The 11,280-nt window shown below is 67.6% G+C and overlaps 2 protein-coding genes across 7 annotated transcripts in view; one reads left to right on the top strand and one right to left on the bottom strand.

The window, feature by feature from the left end:
- FAAP20 (FA core complex associated protein 20) lies at positions 1-3,125 on the top strand. 2 transcript variants are annotated; one of them, XM_054720729.1, is made up of 4 exons: positions 1-92; positions 359-443; positions 586-875; positions 2,767-3,125. In XM_054720729.1, exons 1-4 carry the CDS (start codon positions 31-33, stop codon positions 2,837-2,839), a joined length of 510 nt encoding a protein of 169 aa, XP_054576704.1. In that variant the 5' UTR covers positions 1-30; the 3' UTR covers positions 2,840-3,125. The 2 variants fall into 2 exon arrangements, with proteins under 2 accessions (XP_054576704.1, XP_054576703.1); XM_054720728.1 differs by having other exon boundaries at positions 359-503.
- A 1,438-nt stretch (positions 3,126-4,563) lies between these two features.
- Positions 4,564-11,280, bottom strand: part of PRKCZ (protein kinase C zeta) — a 61,356-nt gene continuing 54,639 nt past the window's right edge. For all 5 annotated transcript variants that reach the window (XM_054720979.1, XM_054720980.1, XM_054720981.1 and 2 more), the window contains 8 exons: positions 10,438-10,524; positions 8,217-8,352; positions 7,953-8,040; positions 6,711-6,830; positions 6,175-6,254; positions 5,855-5,944; positions 5,178-5,293; positions 4,564-4,939 (listed from right to left, as the gene is read on the bottom strand). In XM_054720979.1, coding sequence (XP_054576954.1) covers positions 4,852-4,939; positions 5,178-5,293; positions 5,855-5,944; positions 6,175-6,254; positions 6,711-6,830; positions 7,953-8,040; positions 8,217-8,352; positions 10,438-10,524 — 805 coding nt within the window. In that variant the 3' untranslated portion in view covers positions 4,564-4,851. The remainder of the gene's footprint in view (positions 4,940-5,177; positions 5,294-5,854; positions 5,945-6,174; positions 6,255-6,710; positions 6,831-7,952; positions 8,041-8,216; positions 8,353-10,437; positions 10,525-11,280) is intronic.

Below are 11,280 nucleotides of genomic sequence, written 5' to 3'. Positions count from 1 at the left end.
TTTCCGCCGGACGCGCGAGCTCTGGGGACGATGGAGGCGCCGCGGAGGCCTCGGCTTCGGCTGAGCCGCCGGAGGCTGCCCTCCGGGGGCGGGTGAGGCCGGGGCCTGGGCCTCAGGGGGGACAGGTGGGCAGTGGGGAGCAGCCGGGTGGGCGGCCCATGTCCCCCTGGCCGAGCCGTGGCCAGTGTCACTCCCCCACGTGCTTCCCGGGGCCCGCCCCTCCCCGCGCCCCTCTCCGCGCCCCCTCCGCGCCCCGGCCGGCGCCTCCTGCTGCCCCCCAACCCTGCGCCCCGCGCTGACCGCCCCCCGCTGGGTCCCCCCTCAGCTGACACTCGACCCCCCACCCGGTGCGGCCCAGGCCCCCGAGGCCCCGCCCCCGGTCCCCCCAGGACAGCGACGGCGCCGGCGAGCGCGCGCGGCTGTGGGCCGAGCTGCTGCGCACGGTGAGCGCGGACCTGGGTGTGGACGGCGAGCTGCCGCCGCTGCCCGCCTTTCCCGCCGAGGTGCGAGCGCCGGACCCACGGGGTGACGGAGGCGGGAGGGGGGGGCTCCGGGAGGAACGCCGCTGACGACCCCGGTCCGCAGGAGCCCAGGCTGGACCCCGCGCGCGCCGCGCCCCCCGAGGTGTTCACCGTGGGATCCGAGACCTTCTCCTGGACGCCCTTCCCGCCGGCCCCGCGGGGGGCAGAGGGCCCCGGCTGCTCCTACCGGGTGCTCCGCGGGGCCGGCGGGCGCCCGGGGTCCCCCGCCCCGTCCCTGCCAGGATGCCCCCCGCCGGAGCCCCGCGAGGCGCCCCCGGTCCCGGAGCGGCCGGCGGGGGGTGGGGCGCAGACTCTGCAGAGCTGCCCCATGTGCCAGGCCGACTTCGCACCCGGGTGAGTGCCCCGGCCCTGGCCTCTCCTCCGCCCACCGGGGACCCCAGCCATGCTTAGGCCAAGAGGTGCCCGAGCTGGGCTTTAGACTTTCAAAGTAACTTATTTTGTAAAAGAAATGTATTTTCATTGATTTCAGAAAGGAAGAGGGGGGGGGGGAGAGAAACATCAATGATGAGAGAATCAAGGGTCGGCTGCCTCCTGCAGGCCCCACACTGGGGATCGAGCCCACAACCCGGGCACCTGCCCTTGACCGGAATCGAACCTGGGACCCTTCAGTCCACAGGCGAATGCTTTATCCACGGAACCAAACGGGGGTCCGGCTGTTTTGTTCCATTTTAAAAATCCAACATATATTGTTACTCCGTATTCTAAGAGGGAGGTGGAATCCAGCTTTGCTAAGTTACACCGCCCGGCTTGGGGGCCGGGTGCCACACAGCAGGGGACACAGCGGTGGGTGTCATGGGTCCTGATGGGAGAGGACCCTGGGGAGGGTCCCGGTCGGGTGCAGGGCGTGGACGGCGGGTTCTGAACTGGACCTGCTCCCGACGGTGTGGCCTCGTCCCTGCACGTCCAGAAGCTGAAGAAGCGAAGGGAGTGGGTTCCAGACTCAGCAGCTGGGGCCCAGGCAGGACCCCCAGCCAGCGATCCCCACACAGGACAGACCTGCACAGGACGCTCTTCAGACACGATTTTTCTTTCCTTTTCTACGCTGAAGGTTTTTTTAAAATTGATTTTTAGAGAGAGAGAGAGAGAGAGGGAGAGGGAGGAGAAACATCCACGTGAAAGTGAAACAGATCAGCTGCCTGCTGCGCTCTCCCTACTGGGGACCTTGGGGGTCGAGCCTGGAGCCCGGGCTTGTGCCCTGACCGGGAATTAAACCAGCAAAACCCTGGATGATGCCCAACCAGCCGAGCCACCCTGGCCAGGGCGGACACGGTTTCTCACTCAGAGATGAAGCCCCGGCAAAGTCAGAATCGAGGCTCCTCTCGCCGGACATTTTACTGGAACCAAATCTTTGAGAGCCTGGTGTTGGGGGGAGCCGAGATGGCACCCCTTCAGCCTCCCCTGCCCAGGTCCAGGCAGCACCCAGACAGCGTGGAGTAGGAGACGAGAGGACTGGTGTGGGCGAGGCGGCGGCTGTCCTGGGCGGGGGGTGGGGGATGTGCCGTCCTTCCTGTGGGGCTGTGTCCCTGCCCCTCGTGTTACGGCAAAAGGCCGTCCTCGGCAGCTGCTGCAACTCTGGCTCAGCGATGGCCCGTCCTGGCCGGGAACGTGCCAGTTGACGGTTGTGGTCCTGGCAGTGCCTTGGCCAGGAGGCCCCTGCGGGCAGGGAGAGGGCGTCTGGGCGGGCAGCAGACCTCCTCCCTGGCGTGGCCACGGGTGTCCTCGGGCCTGCAAGGCTCCCGTGTCTCTCCGGTGTCTCCTCGCCCCTCAGTGGGCCCGAGGTGGGCTCTGCCGCTGCTGGAGACCCAGCCGGACGGGGGAGCTGTCGGCCTCCTTCCTGCGTTACCTTCGCGGGCAGATCGGCTCTCGGCTCGGCTTCCGGCAGCTGAGCAGGTGCCAGTTCCCCAGAGGCTTAGGGGGCCCCAGTCTCGGACGCAGGAGCCTGAGAATGCATGTGCCACTGGGTCTCCCGATGTCGCCTGTCCAGGGCGCACTCAGAGCCTCTGACCCGAGAACAGGACGTGGAGAGGACTTTCCTGGTCTGAACGACCCTCCCCCCAGACCTCCGCTCGCTTCTGACCAGCCAGGGAGGACCCCCCCCCCCCACCCCCCGTTTCTCCGTCGGCGTGAAGAGCGGGCGGGTTTGCGCAGTGGCGGCCCGGGACAGACGCCTCCCGTGCCGCAGCGCCTCCCCTCCCGTGAGTGACCGCCCGCCTTCTCCTTACAGGCTGGCCCAGCTGGACATCGACAGCCACCTCGCCCAGTGCCTGGCGGACAGCACAGAGGACGTGGAGTGGTGAGTGCCCGCATGTCGCCTGCCAGGACCACTGCCCTGCACAGCCCGAGAGAAAACCGAAGCTACACATCAAAACATGCCACTGTGGCCTGGCCGGCGTGGCTCAGTGGTTGAGCATCGACCTGTGAACCAGGAGGTCACGGTTCGATTCCCAGGTCAGGGCACAGGCCCAGGTTGTGGGCTCCATCCCCAGTGTGGGGCGTGCAGGAGGCAGCTGATCAGTGATTCTCATCATTGATGTGTCTACCTCTTCCTTCCTCTCTGAAATCAATTAAAATATATTTTTAAAAAACACACAAAAACCTCTGCTTCCTGGAAACACTTACTTTTAGAGAGAAGAACAACAGTAAGCGCTTTCATGAAGGTCTTTAATGATGTGTAGGGACAGCGGCCATGGCTGTGGTGGGTGAGTGTCCGCCACAGGACAGCGGGGGCCCCGGCCCCTCTAGCTGCACAAAACCACAGGACGTGGCGAGGAGCCACTGGCCGACGTCAGGACGCGACTCCAAACCTCAGGCCAGCGCGCCCTCCACCTGCTTTACTTTATGAAGCAACGGCTGCGTGTACCCTCCACGGAGCGCAGCGCTGCCCACACGCTCTGTGCACGGCCGCCAACCCGGCCGCCGGAGCGAACCAACCCTGAGGCGGTGCCTCACGCGGACACATCCGGGCCCGGTGCCGCCGTCACTGTGCCCAGCGCAGCGCGGAGGAGAGGGGCTCCCCTCCCAGGCCACCGGCCCTCGCCAGTCCCGACTGGCCGCTCAGCTCCGATCCAGCTCTGCCGCTGGACACCCGCCAGGACGCCCGTGAGGCCGAGCCGGTCTAGCGCTCTGCCCGTGCTCCCGGTCTTGGTCCTGGTCGGGTTTCCTGGTGACACTGGGTCTGGCGGACACAGTCTCCACGATGCGTGACGGCTGCGGGGCGGGCCCGAGACCCCGGGGTGGGGACGGGCGGGGAGCCTCGCGTTCCTGCCCCGGTTGCCCCGAGCGTGAGTGCCGGGCGTGGGCTGCGCGAGTGCAGCTGAGCTGACCGGCTCCAGGGCAGCTGCTTGGTCATCTCCTGCCCCAATCGCCGGCCCCGCCCCACGGAGGCGCAGAGGGGCCTGGGGTGCGGCCGTGCTCACACTGGGGGACGCGGTGCCCAGCTAACGTGCTAGGACTTAAAAACCCACAAGGTGCACCCGTTTCTAGAAAACCTTCGGTTTGGCCTTCCCGAGGCCCCTTTCCCCGAGGAGGAGGGTGGCTGGGAGCCGGCCCTGCTGGTGCGCAGGGAGCCTGCGGGTTCCGGGTTCTATGCCTCGGCCCGTCACACACGCATCTTAAACGTCCTGATTCTGAGCATCACCGGAACCGACAAAAACGTTCCCCCAACCCAACACGTGACACAGACATCAGGGAGGCACTGCGCAGTGTTTGCAGAAATATATTTTGAGCAGATTTAGTTTTCAGTTTCCTTGTCTATTTTGGTCTATTGCTGCTCCGGTGAGCAACCGTTAGCATCTCTACCGGCCCGGCTGGCGGGACCGCGGCGCCGGCGGGGGAGGGGTGACGTCAGCGCCAGACCCCACGGCCACTCACCTGCTCGGTAGGAAAATACTTGTTAAATATTAACAACAGGAACTTACCGGGACTTAGAAAACCTTCCGCACAAAGTTCTCCGCCGCGGGCGCCTGGACTCCCGTCCCGCCCACGCGCAGGCGCTCCGGCCGGAAAGAAGGCAGCCGGGGCGTCTGACCATCGCACGTTTATTCCTCGGGACATGACAGGTGGGTCCCCGGCGGCGGCCGGGCGGTGTCTGGAAAGTGTGCACCTTCGGAATCGAGGGCCCGTGTCTCCCTCGGACGCGGTCCCCGCGGGCCTCCGCGCCGCGGGCACAAGAAGCAAGTTCCCCGGCGCGGGCCGGGCTGCGGCCTGTTCCGCCCGAGGCGCCGGGTGCGGTCCGGCGGCGTCCTCCCGGCACGCATGCGCGGCGGCCAGGGCGCGGGTCATTCACAGGCGTGTCCACGGCCCGGACGCCTCACACGGACTCCTCGGTGGAGAGCAGCAGCGGGTTGATGTACTCGAACCCCTCGAACTCGGACTGGTCGATCCTCTTGATGACGTCCCTGCGGGCACGGGCGGAGGCGCGGCTGCCGGGGTGCCCTCCGCCCCGCCCCCACGCAGGACAGAGGTCCCCGCAGCCCCACCCCACACCCCACGCAGGACAGAGGTCCCCGCGGCCCCGCCCCACGCCCCACGCAGGACAGAGGTCCCCGCGGCCCCACCCCACGCAGGACAGAGGTCCCCGCGGCCCCGCCCCACGCCCCACGCAGGACAGAGGTCCCCGCGCCCGCCCGGGCTCACTCGTCGTCGGGCGTCAGCTGCACGGGCTCGCTGGTGAACTGCGTGTCGAAGTTGTCCAGGCCGTAGTCGTCCGTGATCTGCGGCTGGAAGGGCGGCAGCGCCTGCTTCTTCTCCAGCTGGGGACACCGAGGTCACGTCAGGGTCCCCGTCCTCGGCGGCTCCACAGCGTTCCCACGTGCCCGAGACCCGAGGGCCCGGAGCGCAGCGAGAACGCGGAGCCAGCAGACGCCCACCCGCTGGCACCTCGGGAGGGAAGCGGCCCAGACCCCTCACGCGGGGCTCTCTTCACACCCAGTTCGAGCTGGAGTTCGACATCCGCCTCATTGATTTATTTTCCTCCCAAACGTCACTTTAAAGGCCCTATTTCAGCAACTCTGCAACCGCGGGTGTCTTTTCCCACAAATCGGGTTCCTTTCTCCTTTAACACCAGGAACCACGGCTGAACTCAGGCGGCTTGAGTTCCTTTAGGAAACACCTTCCCCTGGGCCGCCCGGACCCGGGGCCCCGCAGACTCACCAAGGGGGTGGTCGCAGGCCAGACCCCCCAGGGGCCTATCGGGTCCCCCCTCTCCCTGTCTGTCACATGTGGGCTCCAGGTCACCCCAGCCCGGCCCAGGGCAGCACCCACCACGCTCAGGCCCACAGAGGGGAGGGGACCCCAATGCTGTGGCGCATTACCAGGTCCCAGTCGATGCTGCGGAAGAAGGCGTGAGACTTGATGTCGGAAAATCCAGTCTGTGGCCGGCAGCCGAGCCTCTCTTTGGGGTCCTAAGGGTCAGAGTTCAAATGAGGACCGGTCAGCACCCGCTCTTGGCCAGCGGCGCGGCCCGCCTTCAGCAAACTGCCAGCGCCGCCGGCCTCCTCGCTGGGTCTCCGGTGTGATCCCCGCGGTCTGTCTTGTGGGTGTGGTCAGAGTCGCCGGCTCCCTCCCACCCGGCGAGGCCCCAGAGCCCGGGAGTGACCGGGCGGTGGTGGAGCCTCGGCCCCGAAGGGCGTACCTTGTTCAAGAAGCCCTTCAGGACGTGGGAGGCCTTGACGGAGAGGAACCGGGGGATGCGGATGGGCTTCTCCAGGATCACTGCGAAGGGGTCAGGGTGAGCGGCCGCGTCCCCGCCAGCCCCCCGTCTGCTGTGCGCAGTGAGGGAGCCCCGGGCAGGGCCCCGGGACCTTCCCACAGCCCAGCGGGGTCTGCCACCCGGTGGGTCCCCGTGGCGGAAGGTGCTCATCCCGGATGAACCACGGTGCCCCAGGCCCTTCCGCACTCGGCCGCCAGAGGGCGCCACAGGGCCCAGGGTCGGGGCCCAGGGGCAGGGGCCCTGGATGGCAGGGAGCCCTAGGGTGGCTGGAGGGGCATGGCCTGGCTGAGCACCCCCTCCCCCAGCCCAGGCCTCCAGGGAGCGTGTGGCCAGGCAGGAGGGAGCCTGTGCCAAGTCAGGTGACAGGAGGGCCGTGGGCCCCGCCCCCCGCGGGTCTGAGAACAGGCACGCACGGTTCCAGGTGGGGACCAGCCTGGGGCCCCCCAGCCCCGCCTCACCCTGGAACAGGTAGTCCTCGGTGTTCATGTCGGGGTTGTCGGTGATGATGTCGAAGGGGGAGCGCCCGGCCATCATCTCGAACATCAGGACGCCCAGCGCCCACCAGTCCACGCTGAACCCTGCGGCAGCACAGGCCCGTCAGCGTCGGGGGCGGCGTCCCCGACCTCCCCGTCCGCGTCCTGGGGCCGGTCTCTCGTGCTCGCAGGGCTGCTCACCTCGAGGCAGGGACCCCGACCTGGCTCTGCCCTGAGTCTGGGCTGCCACCCGCCTTGCAATCCGCGTTGCACCTCCAACTGCGTGCACGTGCACACACACACACACACACTCACTCATGCCACATACCCCACTCCCCCACCCCCACGCCACACACACCTCCCCTCACACCACACACTCATACCACACCACACCCCTCCGCCTCCACACACATACACACCACATGCCACACACACCTCCCCCCACACACACACACACAAACACACACCCACACACACACACCAAGCTGAGCCGATGGTGGGACGGCCGTGCTTTCTGTTCCTGCTCTTGTTTGCGCGGCCCCTTCTCTGACACCTGCCCACAGGTTCCCACGCTCCCTGTTTGGGCTCATGGCCGAGCACAGCTGACCTGCGGGAACGCCTGGGGGCAGGGAGCCCACTGCAGGGGTGGGGGTCTCTCTGGAGCCAGCGACCTGCCCTCCTCTGGCTGTGAGTCAGGGTCTTGGTCCCCAGGGCCGCCCACCCTGCCTACCCCCTTCCAACAACCAAGAAACGGCTTAGAAACACGTGCGTCTGGGAGACACTTCGTGGAAAATGCGGCCCAGGCCCCGCCATCTCCCGTCTGCTCCCCGAGGGGCACGGGGGGAGCGGGCCGTGTGCTCAGGCAGGGCTCTGAGCCGAGCCGAGGTGAGGGCAGGTACCCGCTGTCTCGGGGTGTGGTCTGTCCTGGCTCTGCGCCCTCTCCCTCCTCCCGGCCCTCAGGCTCCTCGTGTTAAGAGGCCTCCTGCCCAGGGCCCTCCTCCGGGGACACTGGGGCGAACACCTGAGACCACCGATGGGGCCGAGGGGCTCACACAGGCAGAGGCCAGAGGGCGGCCGGGGGGAGGGCGTGGATTTCAGGTGTGACCTGTCAGTGAGCCTCTTCTCGCCACTGGGCCAAGCCCCTCCCTCCCTCCTCTCTGCCCGTGACCATGTCCCCAAGACAGGAGCTCCTGGAGACCCCCCCCCCCACCCCGCAGCTGCGCTCACCGTACTCCTCTCCGCGCAGGATCTCCGGGGCGATGTAGTTGGGGGTCCCGCAGAACGTGCTCGTCGTGTCTCCGGGGCCCAGGCCTTCCTGTGGGGACAGCGGTGTCACCAGGAGGGAGGACGGCCTCCGACGGGCCCTGCCGGGCCGTGAGCGTGAGCCGTTGAGAGAACCCTCGGGACCAGGCGGGCGGGGCGGGGGCAGGACGGCGCGGGGCGGGACCAGGCGGGCGGGGCGGGACCAGGCGGGCGGGGCGGGGCGCTCGCCTTGCACATGCCGTAGTCCGTCAGCTTGATGTGGCCGTCGGCGTCCAGGAGGACGTTGTCCAGCTTCAGGTCCCGGTAGATGATGCCCCGCTCGTGCAGGAAGTTGAGGGCGATGCAGATCTCCGCGGCGTAGAACCTGGCGGGGACACGCCGGGTCAGCAGGAGCCCGCAGGGGCCGGGGCGAGGCCCGGGCACACGGCACGAGCGGGGTGGGGGAGCCGCTCTCGCATCGGCTGACAGTGCTCAGGGCCCCCAGGACTGGAAAAGATGCTCAACATCCTAGTTGCCAGGGAAACGCACATCAAAACAATTCCTCCCGCACCCCCACCCCCACCCTCGCCAGGGGGTGGGCACCGCAGACAAACTAGCACCAAAAGCAAAACCAGTGTCGCCCAGGACGGGGAGCGGTGGGTCTGGGCTCTGGGGGTGGGTCCGGGCTGGGGAGGGGGGATGGGGACGTGGAGGGGCAGCTGCAGGGAAGGCAGCGTGGAGGGGCCGGAGGAACTGAAAACAGAACGCCCACACACTCCAGCACCCACGTCTGGGGTGCAGGCAAAGAGCTGAAGAGGGCCTCGAACAGATCCCCGCCCCTCGTCCCTCCACTCGCCAAGAGGGGGCGACAGCCAGGTCCAGATGGACAGACGGGCAGACAACACGTGGCCCACCCCCCACAGGGAGATTGCCTTCAACAGGAGGAGCTGCCGGCCAGCGAGGCTCAGGGGCTGAGCATCCACCTGTGAACCAGGAGGTCACGCACAGGCCCCGGCTGCAGGCGCGACCCCCAGGAGGGGGCGTGCAGGAGGCAGCCAATAGCCTATCCATGACCGCTCTCATGATTGATGTATTTCTCTCTCTCTCTCTCTCTCTCTCTCTCTCTCTCTCTCTCTCCCCTCCTTCCTCTCTGAAGTTAATAAACCTATTTTTTTTTTAAAAAGCCCGACTCAGAAGGACAGAGGCTGTGACTCCGCTCCCAGGGGCCTGGAGGAGTCAGGTCCAGGGACAGAGTAGACGGTGGTGCAGGGGAGGGGGAAGGGGTAGGAGTGAGTGTTTAATGGGGACAGAGAGTTAGTGGGAAGATGGAAAGTTCCAGAAAGGATGGAGGTGCCGGCTGCAGAGCAGCGTGAAAGGCTTGATGTCCCTGAGCTGTGCACGCGGAAATGGTGAACCAGGGAATCTTCACGTCCTTTGTATTTCACAGAATTGGGGAAGGGGAGTGTGGGGAGTGTGCGATTTTTGATTTATTAACTGCCTCTCCCCAAAGGCTCTCAGTGACTCAGAACGGCGTGGAGCGTCGTCCAGTGAGGAAACGAGGGACGGGAAAGCGGTGAAAACAGGAAAGCGAGGGTGTGGACCAGAGGCCGCGCCGCGGGGAAGTGGGCCTCGCGGAGAGGAAGGGGTGAGCGTCCTGCCCTTCCCGCTGGTTAGAGAGAACAGTGACCCCTGTCTGAGCCCCGACCCCTGTCTGTGCCCCCATCCCATCTGTCTGTGCCCCCATCCCTGTCTGTGCCCCCATCCCTGTCTGTGCCCCTATTCCTGTCTGTGCCCCGATCCTCTGTCTGTGCCCCCATCCCTCTGTCTGTGCCCCGATCCTCTGTGCCCCAATCCCTGTCTGAGCCCCGACCCCTGTCTGTGCCCCATCCCTCTGTCTGTGCCCGATCCCTCTGTCTGTGCCCCGATCCTCTGTCTGTGCCCCGCAAACCCGGCTGTGCGTGCTGTGAACAGCCGGGAAGCCGGCCCCGGCCCGGGAGCTCAGGCAGAACCTGCCCCGCTTGGGGAACGAAGCCCGCAGCACATGCCCGGAACCCGCTTCCCTGCAGGCTCGGGCACCTGCCACACGCGGGGGAGCAGGCACACGCCCCTGCCCCCTGCCCCACCCACCTGGCAGCCCTGGCCCCGCCCACCTGCCCCTGGCTCCTCCCACCTGACAGCCTCGGCCCCGCCCACCTGACAGCCCTGGCCCCACCCACCTGGCCCCCTGGGCCCTCCCACCTGGCAGCCCCTGGCCCCTCCCACCTGGCAGCCCTGGCCCCGCCCACCTGACAGCCCCCGGCCCCACCCACCTGGCAGCCCTGGTCCCTCCCACCTGACAGCCTCGGCCCCGCCCACCTGACAGCCCTGGCCCCACCCACCTGGCCCCCTGGGCCCTCCCACCTGGCAGCCCTGGCCCCGCCCACCTGACAGCTCTGGCCCCGCCCACCTGACAGCCCCCGGCCCCGCCCACCTGGCGTGCTCCTCCGGAAGCTTGCGCTGCCTCTGCATGTGGAACATGAGGTCCCCGCCGTTGACGTACTCGATGACCAGGAACAGCCTGCAGGAGGGAGGGCGCCGGCTGAGACCACCCGCCGGGTGCCCTCGGGGGTGGTTCCAGGCCGCGGTGGCCGGTCCCTGAGCTGCTCCTGGGTCGGGGGGGGGGGGGGGGAAGCAGCCCCAACCGGAGAGGCCACGGGGCCGCCAGGGGCCCTGCTGTCGCCCATTCTAACCCCCCTTCTCACCCTCACTCGTGGGCTTTAGAACCCGGGCGGGGGACACCCTGTCAGGAGAGGACCCCACGGGAGCCTGGCCGAGGCCCGAGCACACACAGCACGAACTGGGGGGCTGCTCTCGCACCGCACGTCCCCGTGTCCCCCCCGCCCCCCCTCCCCGCTGACAGCGCACGGGCCACAGGACCCGGAAAGACCTCAGCATCCCCGTTGTCAGGGAAACGCAGATCTGGGTCACCGAAAAGGGTCGTGAGCTGCTGCCCGCGGGCCGCTCAGGCTGGTGCTGACAGCAGCTCTCGCTCTCCCAGTGGAGCGAGGTCTGCCTCAGGGGAAAAGGTAAAAATAAGATGGGGCCGCGGCCAGAGCCCGCAGGGGAGCGAGGCCTGGACACACGGGTCCAGCTCCCCGCGTCGGAGGAAAGGCCACGAGAGGATGGCCGCGAGCACGGGCAGGGGAGGGGCGACGAGGCCGCGAAGGCCCGTCTGAGTGCGACGGGCTCTGGCGAGGGGACGGTGGGCGGCGGCGGGGCGAGGGCGGCGCCGTCCGGAGAGGGTGGAGGCCCGAAGGGGAGGCTGCAGGCGCAG

This window comes from Eptesicus fuscus, chromosome 9 (assembly GCF_027574615.1).
Source record: "Eptesicus fuscus isolate TK198812 chromosome 9, DD_ASM_mEF_20220401, whole genome shotgun sequence".
NCBI classification, from domain to species: domain Eukaryota; kingdom Metazoa; phylum Chordata; class Mammalia; order Chiroptera; family Vespertilionidae; genus Eptesicus; species Eptesicus fuscus.
The sequence above is the reverse complement of the archived record's forward strand: the minus strand, read 5'-3'. Positions and strand labels throughout refer to the sequence as shown.